Source organism: Scomber japonicus, chromosome 12, assembly GCF_027409825.1.
Source record: "Scomber japonicus isolate fScoJap1 chromosome 12, fScoJap1.pri, whole genome shotgun sequence".
In the NCBI taxonomy this organism is placed as follows: domain Eukaryota; kingdom Metazoa; phylum Chordata; class Actinopteri; order Scombriformes; family Scombridae; genus Scomber; species Scomber japonicus.
Window position 1 is genome coordinate 19,820,600 of NC_070589.1, and position 22,053 is coordinate 19,842,652.

Here is a 22,053-nt window from a genome sequence, read left to right on the forward strand (position 1 = left end):
TAATAAGATTTAAAAGATGAGGTGTATTTGTATGTATAGGAAATTCAAAAACCTGTAGTTTAGCAGTTTGATTATGTAATGAGTCCACAGTTGCCCAAAGTTTTGGGTGTCAGACCACCTGAGATTGGATGAAACAACTGTGTTTATACAAAGTTCTTCCTGTGGTTCAGTGATGGAGATGCTACAGCAAATAAGAAAAGTTCATCTTGAGTATTAGGCAATACTAGTAATTGTGATGACTCTGTGTGGCTAATGTAGAGTGACCTAATATTTCCTAAGCTGACAGGTCTTTATGCACAACACATTGGGAAATAAGCTCTTATAGTATTTTATGCTAGTCAACACTGAAGAATCCACTTTTTGTCCATATCGTTCTCATAAAAACTGCTGAAAAGGGATAACAACCTTGTTAAAACTGAACTCAAAAATTAGGAGTGTTCTGGCTGGGAGCTATGACCTAGCAGATCATGGGTTCTAAATGTAGAGGATTTAATGCCACGACGTTTTGGGGAACAGGAAGTGAATGACAGAGCAGATATGCTGCTGTGATCTGACTTGTTTCAGCCTTCCAAATAGTCTGTCCATCTGTCCTGTGACACTCCTCATGCTTCCAGACCAGTAACTCTAATTCAAAATCCCGTAGATTCTCCATCACTTCTACAGTAGGAGGTCCGACTAAATACTGTATTGGGCCACAGTGTGGATTTAAGGGCCACTTTCTTATTAGCAGAGACAAGTTTAAAAAAAAAAAAAAAAAGACAACACATGAAAACAAAACCTCTGACAGACCAGGCTACAGTAATAAACACAGTGATAAACACGCTCATGCTTCACAAGGAAGAAAAAAAAAAAAAAAAGACCACATGTTCAGCAATCACACACACGCACACACACAAATATTTTCAAATACTCTAGTGTGATTTTTAACTATCATTCACTGAGAGAGGTCAGAAAAAGCATCATGAAAATGTTCCAACCTGTATGACTTGATCCGGTCTTTAAATGTTGAGAGCGATTCAGTGTTCGCTGGTTTATTGTATTAACAAGTAAGAATGTGCATGAAAAACACAACATCACCTTTAAAGCAACTGTACCACTCTTCCGTGAATGATGGTTAAAAACAATACCAGGCAAATAGAGACATTTAAATAATTTACGATGTATTTACACAATAATCCATCTTATTTTCCAGCAGTGTGTTCTCAGCGTATGAATGAATCTCCTAGTCTCCCATCTTTACTTTCGACGTCTGAGGGGGAAAAAAAGAAATCAGTTATCGCAGAATTTTAAACGTAGGCACACCTAAAATCGTCAAGTCTACACAACATACACGTATCTAGATGTTTGTGGAAATAATTACTCTCTTTGTTCTGTCATTTCTAAGAAATGCCAACAACAAATGGTCACTTAAAAAGAAAGATTGTCATGATATTAGAAAAGTTATTTGTCTCATTTACCTGCAAAATGGCTACGATGACACCAAATAGGCCGATTGCACTGCCAAAAATTTCCACGATGAGGATCTTCACGAAGAGGCTGGCGTTCTGGGCATCTGCCAGTGCTGCTCCGCTGCCCACGATGCCAACGCAGATGCCGCAGAAGAGGTTGGAAAAGCCCACAGTCAACCCAGCTCCAAACATGGAGTAACCTAGTAGGATAGAAATCAAAGACATTGGTGAATAATCCACAGTGGAACTGGCCACAAAAATTACAGCTCCTCGTAAAACAGTATTCAGAATTTATGTTTTAATATATGTTACATTTCAAACTACTGATCTTTATCAGTTCCAATATTTAAATTTTAGATTTCATAAACACACTGAGCAATTCATACTTAATATTTTTAAAACTATGTAAAATCATTACAAGTGAATGCTGCAAGATTCTTAAGGTTGTCATTACTGCTTGTAGAGACACTCCTCTTATAAAAGTGAGAAAAATCCAGCTTGAATTCTGCAATTTCACCCAATATTCAGTGAACTCCAAGTGTCATTTTATGATGAGTCGCAATCCTGTCTGTTTTCTTACCAGCTTGGTAGTTCCTTGCTCCGATGGTCTCTGGGGTTGTTCCACTGAAGTTCTACAAGATGAAAGAGATTATTTTTAAAACCAACGCACCATGCTCTTTCTGATATTTATACATCATGTCACACGTCTTTCAGTCCCAGTGTACGACTCAAGTTTTAATTCCTCATCTGATATTCTACATGTCAAATTCCCCCTGAAGACAAAATGCATAACAGTGCAGTTGTCTTGATCATTAACAAAACAGTGAAAATAAATCATAGCTTACCTCAGCCATGTTGCTGATGACAATCGCCATGATGATGCCGTAGATCGCTACAGCTTCACAGAAGATGATGCTAAAGGGAGACATTAAAAAATGAAATTAAATAAAAAAAACAAAATGAGAGAAAATGATTAAGGTTCAGGCTGCCCACACAAAGAAATACTAAAAGACACTGATCAGAGATGACTAGTAAAACTGTAATTCACTGTTCAAATATTAGGAATTTAACTATAAACTATATCTAATCTAGGATTTCTTGGTTTAGCTGCAATATTTGTTATTGTTACAGAATAGAGGAGAATTGGACATTTTGTTCTTCGGTGAGCCTACCTGACCAAATTCTTGGTTTTAATTCGAGGAGCCTTGACACCACCACCAATGATGCTCGAGCCGGTGATGTAGATGCCCCTGGAAAACAAAAACACTGATCAGCACATCATAGAACAACACCGGTTGATACGATATGAAGGCATAACCAAAGAACTGATCATTTATTCTTTCACTCCTGCTCTGGAAAAAATAAGTTGAAAACATAAAGAATGAGGTCCCTAAACACTAATATTAGCCCACACTGAGTGAGAAATTGTCATATAAAATCATTTCAACAGCAGATATTAAATCAAAGCTCATATAGGAGCATCTAAATTAAATTAAATTGATGGAAATAAAGAAAATGGATACCTAACCTACACAAAGCTCTTAAAAGCATTAACAGCTCAGACAGTAACATAAAGGCAGAAAGGGATTTTCAGGACACTAGTGAGCAGATAAGAAGAATACACATTATTATCATTAATCAGTGTCAGAGGAAGTCAATTAGAGAGCCGCTCTCTGACCGGTTGCAAAAAAAATTTCTATTCTTAAATCCATTTTCTTCTTTCACAAGAAAAAGACCACAGGCAAAGCATAACTTTTTGGTGCTGGAAGCAACTTTTTAAAATCAGAAATATTCTCTATTTCTACACCAATATTATGAGACTGTTTAATAAGCTTTACTGTGGTGTGAAAAAGATTGGCTAGTTTGTTTCGTTTGGATGTTCTTTAGAGCACAGGCACATAGTGTACATGCAATTGGGAGTCTGCAGACCATGAGCTGTGATTAACAGTACAAAATTTAACACAAGATGTGACGGAGTGAGACTACAACTAGGAGAGGTTGGCCCGGTCTGGCAGGGTGAGTGTTCGGACTGAGAACAATCTAAGAGCTGCAGTGTGGGGGCGTGCTGCTTCAGATAAAAGTGAGACATGAAATACAAGAAGGCCAGTTTGAGCAATGAGTAAAAGAGGTTTATTATACTACTCAGACAGGATTTTAAGACTCTGGAAAGTTATCAAGTCAGCAATTCTTTTAACTGTTGCCACAAGGATCAGGAGGTAAGCAGCAGGCATACAGTGTTCATGTTAAAGTCATCTACCGGCTTGCTGGATGATGTTGTGGAGCAGTCTGGCAAAAGTGGATTCAGGTTCAACTTTTTCGCCCAACAACTATTTTGTCAGAGTCTTCGGTGTCGTGAAACTGGCCTCATTTAAATTAATGAGAGGACTTCCTTTTTTCACGCATGGTTCAAGTTTTTTTTGTTTCTGAACGTAGTCTCATTAAAAGCTTGTTTGTTTTTGCATCTTTTGATTCTCCACTTAATTTCAGTGCTAAAAAAAAAAAAGGAACAAAACTCGACCCCAAGGACACTTGAGTGTGCTCCTTATTACTTATTCTAAGATTTTCCAGTTCCACTGTTACACATCATGTTATTTTCCGAGTGTTTCAAAAAAGAGGAAATGATAACATGAAAGACTGGACCATTTCATGCCCTCAAATACCACCAACTTTGGCTTAACACATTAAAAATATCAGACAGCTGTCTGTAAGTTTGTACTTTGAGTCACATTTCTTTTTATGATCAGATACTCACCAAGCAGCTCCAACCACGGACAGAGAGATGGCCAAGCCAATGCCCAGATTGGCCCACATGAAAGGAGAAGTCTCTGTGAGGAACCTATGAACAGAGAGGTACAGATGATTAAGAATACACTTTAAGAGGATCCTCTTCCCATTTTTATACTACATGATGTTAAAAAGGGTGTTTAAAAGGGGTATTCTTTCTCAAACTTTGAAGTTTTTCTCCATTAAGTATTATTGCAGTTTTTCAGTTTAAAGCAGAGTCAAATATTAGAAAAAATAATGTTATTCTCAGGAATAAGGTGCAAAAGCCAAAATCATGTAATGCAATGTAAGCATGTTTTAAATTTGTTGTGAAATATTTTCAATTTCAAGCACAGTGCAGCCGTTTTACTAAGTTTATCTTACGGTCTACACAATTCCTTCAGGCAGTGTGTTACCACAGCTAATGAATGAGGAACCAAACAATGGCAGACATTAACTTATAGAGGAAACTAGGGCAAATATCACAAATGATCTATTACATCAAACCAAGAGTGCTCCTACACACAGAGCAGTTACACACCAATGGAAATCATTACAATTATAATAATTAAAAAATTCGAGGGTCATTACTTCCAGGAAGATAAAAACAGTTGACATTTGACTCTTCATGTGAAAATAGATTAGTGCCGCCACTTCAAATAACAGACCAGGCCTTGAATAAGTCACAGTCACAACATCTACAGCAATATGAGGAACAACACTACACTCTTGAACTGATTGAAACTCATAATTGTGCAATCTGGGAGAAATATGTGCAGCTTTGTTACATCCATTGTTTGGTACTGTTATTAAAAACAGCCCCAACCCTCATTATGTACTTTTCTACAACATGAAGGCTTAAAACACTTAACTTAAAAAATATTAACTGTCAAATCAAGCAAAATATCAATAGACAACCAGGGTGTAATGTGACAGGTGAGTGACAAAATAAGAAAATCACTTATTGAAGTTTGGTAGTCTTGCTTGAACCAGTGTTGGAGCCTAGAATTGAACAATAGTTTGTCTTTATGTCATGACTATGTACTTACCATGCCACGTCAAAGCGAAATCCAAGGTCGAATATGGTATAGCAGATACCTGTGGAAACAAAAAATATAATAGCTCAGGTACAAATGTGCAAAACTGCCTTACAAGTTATATGTTGACAGTTTAACTTAGTACAACCTATGAGAAAAGAGAGAGCCCTGCAGACGTATACAGTGTGTTACTGCATTTAAAAACCTGTTCTCTGTATCGTGCGTGAAACTGAGTCACATTAATATGTTAAAGTCATGTAAAGAAGTTTGAGCTTCAGTGTGAAAGCTCACTCTCATGTGAGATTCATGTTCCTGATCGGGACCGTCTCAAATCAGCCAGCTGTGCAGAAGAACAGCTAACGAGCTAGCGTTAGCCTCCATATTTCTAACATCTTGACACTAGTGACAAAGTTGCAAACCAGCATAATATCACACCTCCCACACAAAAAAGCTTTAATGTGGTTAACATAAAGAATCAATACTGATGTCCATCGTCTAACTCTAAAGCTCTGAAATATCTGCTATGAGCTAACGCTGCTAGCATAACCTTACCATTAAGTTAACGCTACCGACATGCTAATTGGAGTTAACACATGAAATTTCGATTATAAAAATGCGTTTGCGTGTCTTCAGAGTTTTAACTATTACAGTGTGTCTCCTATTAGCAATTTAATCTACCCAAAGTAACGTTAGCTGACGAAACGGAACCAGCCGCAACCACTCTAGTCCCATGATTTAGCCGGGTCCCAAATATAGCTGTCAAACGCAGGCTATTGCAATTTTCCATTCAAACAGAATGGGTTAACACAGTGCTATTGTTGCTCATGTTTGTGAAATAGATTATTTCATTCATAAATGCGTATATTATGACTTTATTTCCTGGGAAAATCTAATCTTACCAACGACTAGTATGGTGGTCCAGAAGGCCAAAGTGACCCCCGTGTAAAGAATGGCGTGTCCGTTCATCATCCACTCTAACAGCATCTACTCGGCGGGGTTTCCTGCTTGATCGGCAAGCTATCCTCGGCTCAAATCTAAAAATTTGAAGCCAGAACAGCTAAAGACAATGATATATTACTGTTTCAGAAGCGCTGCCCGTCGATGGAGGATGAAGAGCATCAAAAGGAGAAGCTGGATGATGGTGTCAGGTGACCCAGCTTGACGAGCATGTGACCGGGAAGTGCAGGGCTGCGAGCAATTACTTATTTTTCTTCACCTTTCCTCAGCGGTGGCGCTGTTTAAATTGTTTGTGTACTCTTCAATCAGTTAACACAGCCTGTAAAAAAAAACAATTATGCTTTATCATGTAGAACACACAACGACAAAATATATGCAGCTAAGCCATTAGAGGTAGCATATGATTATTGTGACTAATGTGTCCTGAAAGGCTGCGTCCCACTCCGGATGACAGCTCACTGCAGCGCCTACAGTGGACACGTGATGTCACTCTTGCATTCGTGAAGGAGTCACAGTGATAAAGCACTGTGCAGTATGAGACTGCTCAGTTCATAAAAGTTTTAACTTTCCAGCTTCCAGTCCATTATCTGTTAGGTCGCCATTGTATGATCACAATTTGTCAGAATGGATAATACAACAAGTTTTTAAAGTAATGTTAAAGATTAAACCAGTGATTTTCAACCTTTTGGGCTTTTGACATCTTAAACAAAGCAGAGCAGTGCATGCTCAGGGTCAGGGTTTCAGATGTCTATGAGTTGTTGACAGCTCCACCAAATAGTCATTTCTCCCTCTAAACTTCTCACATGGTTTCATTTCAACAAAAAATTAAACTTTCCAATATACTTTCTTTTTTTTCTTCTTTTTTCCTCTCCCATTTATCATCTGAAGACCCCTCTGATTCATCTGGTCACCCTTTGGAGGAGCCTGACCTCTAGGTTGAGAATCACTGGACTAAAGCAGCTAACTTGTAAGCTATATAAAGTATTTCTAACTAAGCGTGGACTAAGGAGTATGTTTACATTACTGTATTGCTATTACAATTCCATAAAGTTTTTCTACACAATTTCCAAATACCTGTTTAACCAAAATAGTACTGTATGCTGTTGTGTTTGATGTTGCCTGTTAAGGTGTTTTGTTAATTGAAATAGTACTTTGTTGATGGAGAAACAATGCTTTTGAGTTTGTCTCTCATAAGTCTGAGATAACTGACAGTTAATTATTTGGGGACATTTTACTGGAGGGAGAGTTTAAATAATTAACACTGATGACATATCCTTCAAATATTTTAACATGTATAAAACCATAGAAATGAAGTCCATTTGAAAGGTGCTGTAGTTATATATTTTGGGAATGTAAAATCCAGCATTTCTGGCATTTGACACATACAAGAGATACGTACGTCATCCTCTTCTGCTGTGATTTTGACCATTCTTATTTTGTATGCTGCAAGTCCCCAAAATGTATAATATTTTCAATACTAAATTGCTGGAATACCCCACACCTGCATAGGTCTTCTTTCAGCGGGAAGACATTGACAGAACTATGTCTTGAAGTAGAAGAATGAAGTTGGTGGTATTCCCTTCAACTTCAGTTAATTTAACTTCAATGAATTCTGCTGCCAGTTGTGGCCTGATACCATTTACTATTTGTTTGACAACCTAAAAACAGCTGTATCAGCAAACACAGGAGTGCAAAGACAATGATCCTGGAAGAGGAAAAAAAGTATTTTGCATCAGTGAGTCAGTTTTCGTTTAACTAAAATAAAGAATTGTTTATTCCATCATGTTGTCATCATGAAACTGCCCATCTGTACCTTTACTGATCAGCCAAGCTGTAGTTGACTTTAAATGAATGAAACGATAGGAAAAGCTGTTGCATGTACAAAGAACTCCATCCTTGGACACAGGTGCTATGTGCTCAAAAGCCAAGTGTGGTATAGATAACTACACTTAAACTACAGTTAAAAATGGGTATTTTTTTCATCCTGTGAAAATGGCTTTGGTAGATGTGTAGATTCTCTAAGTCGTTGTATCTCTGGACATATCAAAAGTCTCAAAAGGTTTCTTTTCTCAAAAATATAAAGCCTCTAAGTTGCATGTCTCCTGAATAGGCTCTTCCAATAATCTTCCATTAGAGCTATTGCTAAAATTAAAACCTCCGGTTACCTTCAGCCATCTAATGGCTCTTTAAGCATGGGAAGAGATGTAAGATTCCCTTCACATGGGTTTTTATACAGAGTTTCTTTTTTTTTGCAGGAGATGATTTCTCCCATATTTACTCACAATTGCTGAAAAATGATGACTATAGTTGATTGTGTGTTTATACAACTGTTGAAATGTTTTGCATCTAACCTTAGGCTGTTTTACGCTCATCTAACCCTAACCCTCCAAAGTCTTAACTTGGCTGTCAGCCTGACTGTACTGGTCTTAAGTCCTGAATAGTGGAAAAACAAATACCTAAAAATGTTCCACACTTTACAATTTGTGAAGATCATGATTATCTCAACTCATGAACTCTGGCCAAACAATGTAATGTTCCTTCTTTCATGCCCTCCATCTCTGCACCATGGAGGATCGGGATTTTGTGTCTAGACTGCTCACTGCATGAGTGATGCATGATGACTAACCACCTGGCAAGAGCTTAGAGGCTGCATTCTGCTCATTTCAGCAACAATAAAGTCAACTGTGAAATATGTAAGATAATTACATACAATTCATGTGCAATTACAAAACTTGAGATTGTTTGGACATTTTGTGCAAAAAATTAATAATTACCTTAAAGGTTGAATATGTAGAATATTTATTAAAAGCTATATATTTTTTTTAAAAATAATACAGCCACGGGGCGTTTTGAGGGGTACAGAATGAAAGTATTGCTTTTCCATAAAAAAATATTTAGTCTGAATTAATATTTTAAAAATTTTTTGACGGGTTCGACAATGACGTTCTGACACGTTCTGTGTACATTGTACCAGCCATTTAGCGGCCGGAATTGCGGGTTGCCAGGGTTGTCTGTTGTTCCGGTGTTACAAATCAACTGGTTTTCACGTTAACTGGTTACCTTTGTTTGTAAACAAACACCGCTACTGCAGATGTTCCCGTCACGGAGAGAAAATGTAGCTGACCTCGCGAATGCCTGAATGCACGTCCATATATATCTGATTATCTCTCGCTTCACCTGCTTAATCCAAGCATGATACCTCATGTTGCGAAGTACAATTGTGGGATCCGAAATACTGGACACCATATTCTGTATACATGTTCAAATAAAAATAAATAAATAAAAAGTCACCCGACACGGGATTTGAACCAACTGCAAAATATCCCCAGCCTAGTGATTTACCATTAGGCCACACATCTACATAGCTGACAATTGTTATAAAGTGATACAATTACTGTTGAATTAAAATTGACGTTTGCATAGCCACGACTGTCAACACACCACGGCCAAATTAACTTGTGACCACTGTTATTGCAATGGTAACACTTTAGCACCTTACAGGTCCAGCTTGTTGCACCTCTGAAAAACATTTCACGATGATCAAAGATCATGTTTGGTAAATATGGTCGAGGAAAATCACGCATTTGATGTTTTAGACACGTTTACGTCCGTGTGTTGTAAATCATGTTGGAGCAACAGTGTGTAAATAAAACAATTTGAATGTTAATGGATATAGAAGGATGGGTAGAGAGGGAGAAGGAGAGAGAAGCTCAGTGCATCATGGGGGTCCCCCGGCAATCTAAGCCTATGGCAGCATAAGTTAAGAGCTCAAAGAGGCCTAACTATAAGCTTTATCAAAAAGGAACGTTTTAAGCCTATTCTTAAATGTAGAGAGGGTGCCCCCCGGACCAAATCTGGAAGATGGTTCCACAGGAGAGGAGCCTGATAGCTGAAGGCTCTGCCTCCTGTTCTACTTTTAGAGATACTAGGAACCACAAGTAGACCTGCATGCTGGGAGCGCAGTGTTCTAGTAGGTACATAAGGTACTATCAGTTCTTTAAGAGAGCTTTGAAGGTGAGGAGGAGGATTTTGAATTCTATTCTGAATTTTACGGGAAGCCAATGCAGTGAAGCCTCTGTCTGCTTTCCTGCTCTACCACATGACATGCATCTCTATCCCATAGGCTACTTGCAAACTGTAGGCTAGTGTAATACAGGACATCCAAAGGGAATATGCTGTTGACTTGTATCAAATTTGGAAAATTGTCATAATTGGAATAATAGTGAAATAGTAGTGTGCATGTAAACATAGTGAATGATTTACAGTGGCCTCTTATTTCTATTCAGTAACAATCAATTTTGGCAGCTGAAACAACTATCAACTCTAGTACTGGCTAATTAAGCTAATGTTAGCTCCATGAATTGGTCACTGGCTGACTTTTCCAGTGGACTTATTTTAAAAAAGAGAACAATAAAGGGGTTTTATATTTGCACTTGATACATTATATTGTCCTAAACCTGTAGTGTGAAGTATCTCCATCACCTTGGAAGTATATGCTACCATTTAAGCTAACATGGATGTTAACAGATACATAGGTTGTATCATCGTTTATTACACTTTTGCTATTTTGGTTTTGGAAAAGCTGAAAAAATTACGCCACAAAATTCATGTGAACAGCCTCCCTAAAATGTATGCAATACTTGCAGAAAATAGTTGTAGGCTATTTTGGTATATCTTTTGGTTTTCTTCCTTAGCACATCCACCTTCATTGAGAGGTGTTTTGTATACGAATTTTGTCAAGCCTTAGCCATTAATAAATCACATACATGTGTTGTTGTTGTGATGTGTTCTGTTAATGCTGTAACACCATACTGTGTTCATTAATGATTCAGAGTACACATTTCTCTTTTATCCCACCACAGGAGACAGGGAAGCTGCTTACAACATCTGCTTCAGATAGAGATATCTTTGCATAGGCCATTATTTCTATGTAGCTTTCTGAAAACTGACCAAAGGCAAATGGTCTTTGACTTTGCTGAACAACATGTGCCTACCAATTAGACCAGATGTACTGACCTCTGTCTTGTCCATTAGGTCTGTTGATGCTTATTCCTATCCATGCTCATCCAGGGTCAGTTTGACCTCCATCCCTTTCAGTTTGTTTTTGTTTTTTTAACCTTTATTTATTCAAGGGAAATTAACTGAGAGTAGTGCTCTCTTTTCCAGCAATGCCCTGATCACACTCACACAGTTACACACATTCACACCTGGAAGCTGCCCAGTACAGCAACAGTCTGATCTGTTGGCCACTGAGCAGCCTCACTTGGAGCAAGTGGGGTATTTTAGGGCCTTGCTCAAGGGCACCTCAGTGGTGGTAATGAGGGAGGGGCAAGTGCTGTTTCTTCACTTTCCCCACCCAGATTCATCCTGCCAGTTCTGGGAATTGAACCGGCGACCCTCCAGTCATAGTTTGTTTTAGTTCATTCATTAAATTGCAAATACTGTTGACCTCCAACAGTGTAACTGTTTGACAACCTTGAGCAGCATTCAGCCTTTTTATGTAAAAATGATGTTCAATACAAAATTAAATAATATCACCTTTGGCCTATGTTGCTGTTTTCATAATAGAGGATTGATTTTTAGAGGCTGGTGTCAAAACAAATTTTACTGGGCTGTTTTTCATGGTTTAGGCCATAAGCTCTTTCTCCTGCCTGCAGTATGTGTGTATGTACAGTATGAGCTGAACATGCTTTCAGTAAAGATTGACTACAGCAAGTTTTTGCTTGGAGCAACTGTGAAACTTTGAAAACATTACTGGACATAAAAATTCAATGATGCTGCCAAATCAGTTGTGTTGTGATTCATGTCAAGAAGAAACAAAGTGATCAGTCACCAGTCACCAATGAACAGTAATTATTAACAGTTATTTATAATGTTGTATTAGCAACACTGTCTGCTTGGTGACCAAATGTGACAATAGGTGCTTTTGGACAGGAGAAGCTTTAAGAACTGTTGGAGGAACTACCCCGTTTCTATTATGTCCACACTGCAGGAACTAGGAATGATTGTAGTTCTTAAAGTCTGTGTAAAGTAAAAATACATATGTGTTTTGAGTTTGACATACCACAGAAAAGTGTGTTGTTAACCACCCTGCCAAATTTGAATGATTAAAAAAATCGGCAAATATATGAAATTAGGCTTCAAAGTTGTGTAAAAAGCAACCTCTTTCTCTTCTCCCAAACGCTGTGGGAGTGCCCGCCGAATTCGCTGAAACCCCGCCCCCTACCAAGTGTCACCTGTCAATCAAAGTCTACCCGAAACATGGACTCTACATCTGAGAGCTTTCTGCTGCTAACTCAGCTGCTAGCTCAGCGGCGAACTCGGCTGCTAGCTTTGTATTGGCTTCTCTTCATATCTTACAAGCTGATTCAACGTCTTCAATTATGGTGTCACAGAATGTGCCTTAAATGTTTGTATTGTCATAATACTGGAATAAATTTTAAAAAATTAAAAAATCTCGGCTGCTAGCTCGGCGGCTAACTCAGCTGTTAGCTCGGCGGCTAATTCAGCCAACTGGCTAACTGCAGTCAGTGATTTTCAGACACGCCCACTAAATCCTGAACACAGAAATCTTGAAACACAGTTTGTGAAGCCTAGCTCCACAATTCAAATCTAATTGGTTGAAATGCTTTTACACCTTTTTTAGAAATACATTTACGACCTATTTAATGTGTTTAGAAGAAAATGTCTGAATTCACTTTACACAGTGTTTAAAAGGCCATTTTGAGGGACTTTTTTACCTCCTACTTCAGGGTTGGTACTCTGCCAGCACAAGGGGAACCCTGAGTGACATAAGCGCACAGTGAATCATTGTTTCACTTCATGTATATGTTTGTTCATTGCTTGTTTGAAAGTGTATAATTCAGGGACTGTCTGAAAGCGCCTGTATTTCGAATTAAGGGAAATATTAATGTTACCATGCACAAAGTGAAGTCTACAAAGAAATAGTTTTCAGATGGTATGGAAGAACTTGACTGGCCTGCATTAGAGGCCTAACCTCAACCCCATTCAGTGCTTTTGGGATTAATTGAAAAGCAAACTGCTATCCAAGCCTTATCGCCCCAACATCAGCGGTCGACCTCACTAATGGTCTTGTGGCTAAATGAGAGAAAATCCCTGCAGCCAGATTCAAAACTATTTCCAAAATAGAAAACCTCTTCAAAGGACTGCTGTCATATCAGTGGACAAATAAACATCGTTTTGAAATGAAATGTTCAGCAGTTACATACTGTATGGGTGTATATATAGGGTGCCAACAAACATTGGCCATATTGTGTAAAAGAAGACCCACATTGTTTGCTTGGATAACCACAGAGGTGATGCTGTCTGAATTATTCATCATACAAACCTATTTAATCACCATTTGGCATCTAAAGAACAAGTGACTGTACATGCCTTGCTGATGTAAGACTGAATATTATCATTATTACATTACATAAAAAGTAGAACATTCGTTTTATTTTCTAACCAACTCTATCAGCGGTAATGTTGTTGCATGCCGCTTAAAACACATCCCTTCATTGCACTAAATGACATGTACTCATTCAAGGCATATTTCCCCATAACAATGTCCCCAAGGCATTGTCTTTGAATGTGTTTACATGCATGCACGATTTAGTAAAATAGCCCAAAACAAAGCCCAGTATTATTTGTGTTGTGCTGTTTACATCCACCCTGATGCCCCAAGTATAAATAGAGTATTTCAAGTATTGCCATGGAAACGCAACATGCATGCGATATAATACAAAGCGGTTATGTATGGGATGAAGTGCAAGTATGTTTCACTGCCCCAGGTTATGTAAGCATGATCACTTTTTTGAGATTTTTATGACTGGGGTCAGAGCTTATCCTGGCAAGGCTAAATAGCTCATTTGTCAGTTTGAAAACATGTGAGTATCCAGCACATTAATAAGATATTGTTTAGCGTTCCATGTTTTCTTGTTCCATCTCATTTTATCTTTTTTCCATTACTTTTTTTTTTTATTGAAAAAATGGAAATAAATAAAATGGCACCATTGACCAAAGTGCAATTCATTTACAAGAAGTGATGCATTTCACATCACAATAAGAGAAAGCATTCGTTGTTCTCACATGTTATCACAGACATCTCCCCTCTTTTCTCCACTTTGTTTCCATTACACGTACACACTCTAAATACAGATGTTCCTTCTTAAGCTGCTGACAAATGCCAAGGGTTAATCAAACAGACAGGACAGAAAGCATAATGTTCAATTCAAGTTCATCAAGCTCCATTAACATTAAGCACAGCTAAGTGTGTTTACATGCAATGCCCTGTTATTCTCTGATACTCAGGGTTTGTCATTTTGCATCTAATACATTTATAGTGATATTATGTAATACTGATTAGGAACAAAGAAGTAATGAGCTAGAATACACCATATAATATAAATATGGATAGATTTTCTTGTCTACTGTCATATACAGTATTGGGAGATTTGTTTTGGGTATATAAAGACCATAAAACGACTGCTCATGAATAAGTCCCTAATCAGGATGTAAGCTCTCATACAATCTGTTGTGTGCACATAAAATTGCCCAAGGCTCAGTTCTCTATATGTACAGTAATCATCACTTATTGACATCAGTGAGTCTATAATTCTTTCTGAGGATGCTACAGATGCTGCTTTCCTCTGCAAAACAATAATATGTCCACCCAGCTCCAGCCACACAAATTAACCATCTTTGGAAAGGTACATAGAGTCTCAATAATAGGCAGGGATTACCAGGAAATAATATGTTTTTGCATGATTTACCTGCTTGCCAAATGTGCTCACATAAGCTTGTGTCGTATTTCAAGTTGTATTTTTGTTCATTTTCTGGCTCTGACATAAAAGATGGGCACAATGGGATTTTTGTTTTTAATATTCTCTCGTGTAAACATATCATGAGTGTCAACATAGTAAAACACAGTTGTGGTAATATAAAATGTCCTCATGACAGTTAGTAACTAGGCAAGTTATAATTGCAGACAGATATAAACACTCTTTATTTGCTTATAACTACTAAATTAAAGTGGATTATGGACCATTTACTATATATGTATATTGCTTATAAATGCTAAATAGGGAGACTTTAATTCAAATGCTACAAATTCAATGCTAAATACTTATACTTATAGGCACTCTATCATAAAGTAAGGACTGCATGCAGAATGAAAAAAACAATGCACTTTTTCACAAAACATTACCCACTGTGTATAATCTATAAACCTGTTCCAACTGTTTAATGGCATAATCAACCATCAAGTCACACGTCTAACAAAACAAAACCTAAATAAATAACCCACCATGTATAATTTATAAAACTTTTCCAACTCTTTAATAGTGTAATCAACTATGTGCTCCCTTCGGCTTGGATATGGTACCTTGATATATCATCTACCTGAGTGCTGGTGTTTTGAAACAACAGACAGAAAGAAGCAAATGTTATTGAGCTGTCTGCGCTGGGCAGCCTGACGTTGATGGTGCAATGTTCCATTTTATTGTATTTATCACAAATGGAGAATCTTTTGCATCTATGCCAGACCACGTTTTGCTAGAAATTCAGTTAATTTCAGTGGAGACCTATACTGTACATTGCCATGTTAATTTGTGTATTTTTTATCATCATGTTTGTAACTTGTTATCTTATCACACATGTTCTTGTTCTTCCTGCACCCTGACATACGCAACATTATGTCAGTCATCATTTTAGTATAACCATAAATTAAACTTGTTTTACAGTAAATGCAGTCAATAAAGGTATGACTGCAGGCATAAATACCAGAAAAAAATATTTTGTATTCATGGATTTGATTAATTGAAAGAGAGAAGTCTCTTTTTTATTGCAAAAATTGACATAAACCTTAATTACTATTATACACCTGACAAGAAACTGACTTGGCACAAGCCATTCTCTACCGTTGCTCCTTCCTGCTCTGCTGCATGTCCAGATTTCAGCAGGTAGTAAAGGCGTTAAGTATCTAATCAGTCATCATTGATTGCTCACAGCAATCATTAGCCACCTCTATTCTTAAAGGATTGCTGATCAAAAATGGACTGGCATGAGACATTTTCAAGGTCCTGCAAACTCACCAACTTTTAGTTGTTTGTATTCTTAGAGAGGATAACATTGAAAATGCTATCACTGTATGTATGTCACAAAGATGTCCCAAAAGATATTCTAAACCAGCTTCATATGATTAACAAGCTGTTTGTATGTATCTTCTAAAGAAAGTCATTACGTGAGTATTTAGTTGAGTCAAGTGGGTAGGGCAACATTACAGAGCTTTGATGCTGTTCAAGTGGAAATTTCCAGAATTGTCTTTTCTGTACCTCACAGTGAGCTGACTTTTCTATCTTATAAAAAAGGACAATATCTTTGTCGTTATTTAACACAGTAGCAATTAAGGCTTGAAACAGCTTATCATAGAAAATGACAGAATCACTCGTTGAAGTTCCCCAAAATGACACAAAGTATAATTATTTTCAAAAGCCCTTTGGAAAGGCTTTCCTCAGAGGCATTCATGATGTTACATTATGTTTTACATATAAGAATTAATGGAAGTGGTTGTATGAAGAATGAAGAAGAGTTCAGATCATGTTTACTTTCTCACTTTTGCACAAAATTTCCAGTAATTGCTGGGCACAATTGTTGGATCATACAGTAAGTGGTGAAAAGTTACAAAAACTGTTGTGTTGGAGAAGTGTGTGAGGGCAGAGGGGGGTTTGAATTAATCCCACATGCACTTTATTAACAGCATACTGACTCATTTAGTTATCTATGACTGGATTGAGAGATGCAAAGACTGAAGTTTAATTTCTCTCAGTCATATTTACATCTGAATTCAGTGAATCATTACCTTTAGAGTGCTGACATGGAGATAAAAAATAAGGAAAACCAGTGAAAGAGGTTAAGTAGATAGTTTTAACTGTTTTAAAGTGTAATTCTGTTGAGAGCCACACTTTATAACAATTAAACTGTAGAAAGGTAAAAAACCTTGACTTAAATACTTTTTTACAAGGTTAAACATCTCATCAGGTGCTGACAGACAGTAAAACATTAAGCTCTTAACAGATTATGGCTGAATTCATGAAAACACAGCCAAAGAGAAATAACACTTTCTTAACCTTTATGCTTTTAGTAACCCTGATTGTGGTTACTCCAGCACAACACTAGCCCATTAAGTTAAAAAAAACCAAGCTGGGTCCCGTCATTTTTTATTTTTTATTCAATCTTTGCCTTAAAATAAACAAAAATTACCATCTTGTCACTATGTGGGAACTGAATACACAGTCATTAGTGCATTTCTGCAACTGTTCAGTTGGTGTGTCATCATTAGATTATTTTTTAAATGAACAAGAGAAAGCAGTAAAGGTTACTGCATGTTACTTAGTATATGATATATATATGAGACCGAGACAGAGAGAGAGAGAGAGAGAGAGAGAATATAGTATAAATAGATAGAGCAAGTAAGTAGGCCACTACTAAACTTTTGCCCTCATACTGTGACCCATTTGGATCCCTGCTGAGGAACCAATTTGGAAAATCACTGTATGGTAACCTGGGGCGATATCAGTAATAACTGTGAAGTCGGATCAGGAACCTAAAGTTGCCTTAGAAAATGTGTGTGTGTGAGTGTGTGTGTAAATACAAAAACAATATTAAGGCAAACAAATACAATGAATAACAGATGCAAGAGATCAGCAATAAACAAATACAAATTAATATCCTGAAATAACAGTCCACACTGTGAATGAGTCTGTGTCCTCATGGTGTGAGTATGAGTGAGAGTGAGACAATGAGTATGCTACTTCCAGCATCAGGGAACTCTATGTTGGTGAGAACTTGTAACATCTCCAGTCTCGCCTTCTGCCTCCGGTCTAAATACCTCACAGTGGAAAAAGGCTCTGCAAATAGAGCTTGTCCTCAACTTGACTTGTAAACGGGCTGGCTGGGATTTTAGAGGTAGCTGGGTTGAGGGAGGTGGCAGGGGTATTAGATGGGAGAAATCAGGCTGGTGTGTTTGCTGTTTCAGAGGGGTGTGGCTAGGGAGAGTGATTGGGCATCAGGGCATCAGGGTTGGCTGGGGCTCATTTCTGGGTGGCTTTGGCTATTGAGTTTCTCCCCAAAGTTGTCCAGCGCCTCCCCTATCACAGCCTCAAGGTTTATGACACCAACCTGATCACCATCTTTCTCTACAGGCATGTTTCCAAGTGTCTTTTTCTAGCTGTGTTGGCTACTAAAATGAGGAAGAAAAGAAGAAAGATGAGATTAGGCACAGAAAAGAGGATAGTCATATAACCTTTTTTATATATATATATATATATATAAACAAGTTAAGCTACAGAGTGGGAATCTCTACTGTCTCTAGGATAGTGGAATCGGTGACCCAGGCAGATTGGGAAGCTCTGTTCCCTGACTTCACATCTGTTCACACAAGAGAGGACTGGCTCTCAGGACGTCCAGAGATGGAATTTCCCCAACTGCACAGGAGCCCTGGATGGAAAACATGGGTCTGCAAGCACTACTAAACTCCTGATCTGCACACCACAATTACAAAGGACCCCCTCCATAGTGCTGACAGCCAACTACATGTTCCAAGTTACTGATGTAGGAGCCTTTGGCAGGAACAGTGACAGTGATATCCTGTCCAGCTCCCCAACTGGAAGAGGTCTGAGTCAGGGCATGCTCAGACCTCCATTGACAGCAGCTAAACTAATGGGACCAATGCCATTAATGGTCGTGGGAGATAAGGCCTTTCCTCTCCAATGACATCTGATGTGACCATATCCTGGCCGGGACCTGTTTGTGTGCATGTGTGCCTACTGCCTCTCACATACCCGGCATATCATCAAAAATGCTTATGGCATCCTGACCCCAAAGTTGCACGTACAAGTACGAAGTATTGCCCCTGAGAAGGCAGCAAAAGCACTAAAAGGAGGCATGGAGAAGTAGAAAGAGCAAATGAGGCTACCATGAGCAGACCAGTTTCACCAGCTGGCTTGCAGCATATTGCCAAGTTTGTTTCTAACATTGCTGGCGAAGAGGCCTGGGACTTCTCTCATTGAAAATAATTACTTAGGCACGTCAATCACTCCACACCTGAAAGGAGCATTAATCTTCTCTCAGTACAAATGCTGTGCTGCGCTGATATGCAAAACCCTGCCTTTTGGAAGTGTTGTTGTACTATTCTCTTGTTATTGACATGAATTTAATTAAAACACCCATATCTGGTTTGTTGACTTTGGTACTTTATGACTGTGTCCTCGTCTATTCAATCCATTGTATTATCTGTAGAGTAGAGTAGAGTAGAGTAGAGTAGAGTAGAGTAGAGTAGAGTAGAGTAGAGTAGAGTAGAGTAGAGTAGAGTATAGAGAGCAGAGCAGAGTAGAGCAGAGTAGAGTATAGAGTAGAGTAGAGTAGAGTATAGAGAGCAGAGTGTAGAGTAGAGTATAGAGAGCAGAGCAGAGTATAGAGTAGAGTAGAGTATGTAGAGTAGAGTATAGAGAGTAGAGTAGAGTAGAGTAGAGTAGAGTAGTTATCTTTCAAATACAGTGTGTTTGGCTGTGTACGTCCTGTATGCGTGACTGGGTGTTTGTGTACATGTGTGTCTGAAAGATTAAGTTTGACACTAAGTCCTGAGAGTTAGATGAGGAGATTGATATCACTCTTGTATCTTTCCTTTGAAACTGGATATGGTTAGCTTAGTTATCCGATGATAATTGTGTTAAGACAGAATGTGAGACAAATTTTGGACTCACGGCATTTGCACGAGATTGACCGCTGTGTGTCTGTGTTCAGTTCAGTTTCTGACTGAACTCAGAAACTCTGATTCTTTCTATTATTTCCGTCCAGTCTTCCCTCTGTATGTTCTTGAAACAAGAAAGCTCTGCGATACACTTGAATGTTTTTCTCAAGTTGAAACAAGTCTTTTCTTTGACTTTGTATGTAACTGCACCATTTCTATGATTTGCTTTGTGCTTGAAAACACAGCAAGACAACAATCTTCAAGGCTTGTTAACACAGTTTTTACAGCCTATTTTCTGCCCTCTAGTGGTCATAAACAACTTAATGTAGCTTTAATCTTTTCCAACTTGATTAATCGTTTCTATATTTGAAAGGGGGGACAATAACCTAAAAGATCTTTTTGTGTAGAGAAATATTTATGGGAAGATATTTTTCCATTTTCCAAAAAAAGACAAAAACCTGCTTTAGGTATATTTGTGAATACAGCATCAAAGCTTTGATCTTCAATGTGGCTGCTTTCCATAACAGAGTGAATGACTGTGGAAATGAAGAGACATAAAGTTTTGGGTTTTTTTGCCTCCAATCAAATAACTATACTTGTACTGTACTATACTTGTTTCTTGTTTGTAACACCACTGGTCACACACAGACCAGCATGTATATAAACATTTTACCATGCATATCACATCTCTCCCTCTCACTCCTTTTGTCACACTCACACATGCTTTAATATTCCTGCTCATGTACTGAATGCTCATTTCATATGAGGACCTTGTGCTTCATACGCCCTCGTCATTTTAAATCAGAAACAGTCCTTTGGGACCGGTGTAAAAGGTCATCATAAGTGCACAAACACACACACACACACACACACACACACACACACACACAAAGACACTTGAGAATCTTAAAATTCCTCACACGACATCTTTTCATTATTTTTCCTCTACTTTGCTCACATGAGTGTGAACCTGATAATGTGCTCTCTCTCTCTCTCTCTCTGTGTGTGTTTGTGTGTGTGGTATACAGTGTACTCACTGAGCCTCTAAATGAAGACTGTCCACACTTGCTGCTAAATCTGAAATGTATCTTTCACACTGCAAAATGGAGTCCTTTGAAAATGAGAGAGTGTAAATCTGATAGCAACTGTCTCACATTTTAGTGTGGATATATAAAACTGAAATTATGAAATGAACCTGCTCTGGGAAAATGGGATCAGCTTTTTGGATTCATGCATGACCAAAAAATGAATGTATTTATCAAGAACATAAAGCCAAGTCAATTTGTTGAATGTGCACTTGAATGTTTATCTGCAGTCTGCTGGTGTTTCTCTGCTCACAAAACAATCACCTTTTCTGCAACAAGCAACTAAAAGTCAACCATTTTCTCTCTTTGCAGCTCTGGCTCTCTTTCTCTCCACTCTGTCTCCTCTTGCCTCTGACACTCCTCTCCTCCCCTCTACTCTCTTATTCTCTTTCCGTACCATTCTCTCTGCCCCACCATCTCTGTTTACTCATTCCCTCTCCATCTCTTCTTCTATGTCTTCTATTGATGAATCCTAAAGTTCAATTGCTCCGTCCTGAGAAAGCCAAGTAGTGCCTAAGCAGTCCTCACTCAGAGCTCAGATCCCAGATCCTCCACATAATCCCAGGCATGGCTTGACGTTGTTTTTATGACTATACTATTTTTTATTTTTTCAGCTGTGCCATTTGCTTTTGGTTTGATATGCTTATCTATTTTGTTTACATTAGCAGTCCTGGGGATTCAACTAAACATTGCACATATGCTGCACTTTATGTACCTAGCATACAGTCTATGGTACCTACAACACGATCTGAGGAAGTCTCAACTACAGAACAATATTTTTTTGCCTTCCCAGTTTACTTTAGACCTACGGTTGTTTTGCAGCACAGTCAGTACCGTCCTGTTGATTGGAAATTGACACTTTAAAATCAACTCTAAAAGCTGATTGACTGCTCACTCACCAAGCTGACAGGCCAGCAAGTTATAACTCAAACAATGAGATTTGGTTAAAACTTATAATTTTGCTTGTTGATGATACATTTTGTGTCCAACTGTAAAAAACAGTTGGTGCTATA

The 22,053-nt window shown here is 38.1% G+C and overlaps 1 protein-coding gene across 1 annotated transcript; it reads right to left on the bottom strand.

The window, feature by feature from the left end:
• Nucleotides 1-275: 275 nt before the first annotated feature.
• On the bottom strand, nt 276-6,391 carry atp6v0b (ATPase H+ transporting V0 subunit b). Its single transcript, XM_053330198.1, has 8 exons — nt 6,148-6,391; nt 5,261-5,309; nt 4,201-4,284; nt 2,621-2,698; nt 2,294-2,363; nt 2,029-2,080; nt 1,458-1,648; nt 276-1,249 (listed from the first exon to the last, which is right to left on the bottom strand). The coding sequence occupies exons 1-8, from the start codon at nt 6,230-6,232 to the stop codon at nt 1,223-1,225; spliced, it is 636 nt and encodes a 211-aa protein (XP_053186173.1). The 5' UTR covers nt 6,233-6,391; the 3' UTR covers nt 276-1,222.
• Nucleotides 6,392-22,053: the final 15,662 nt, after the last annotated feature.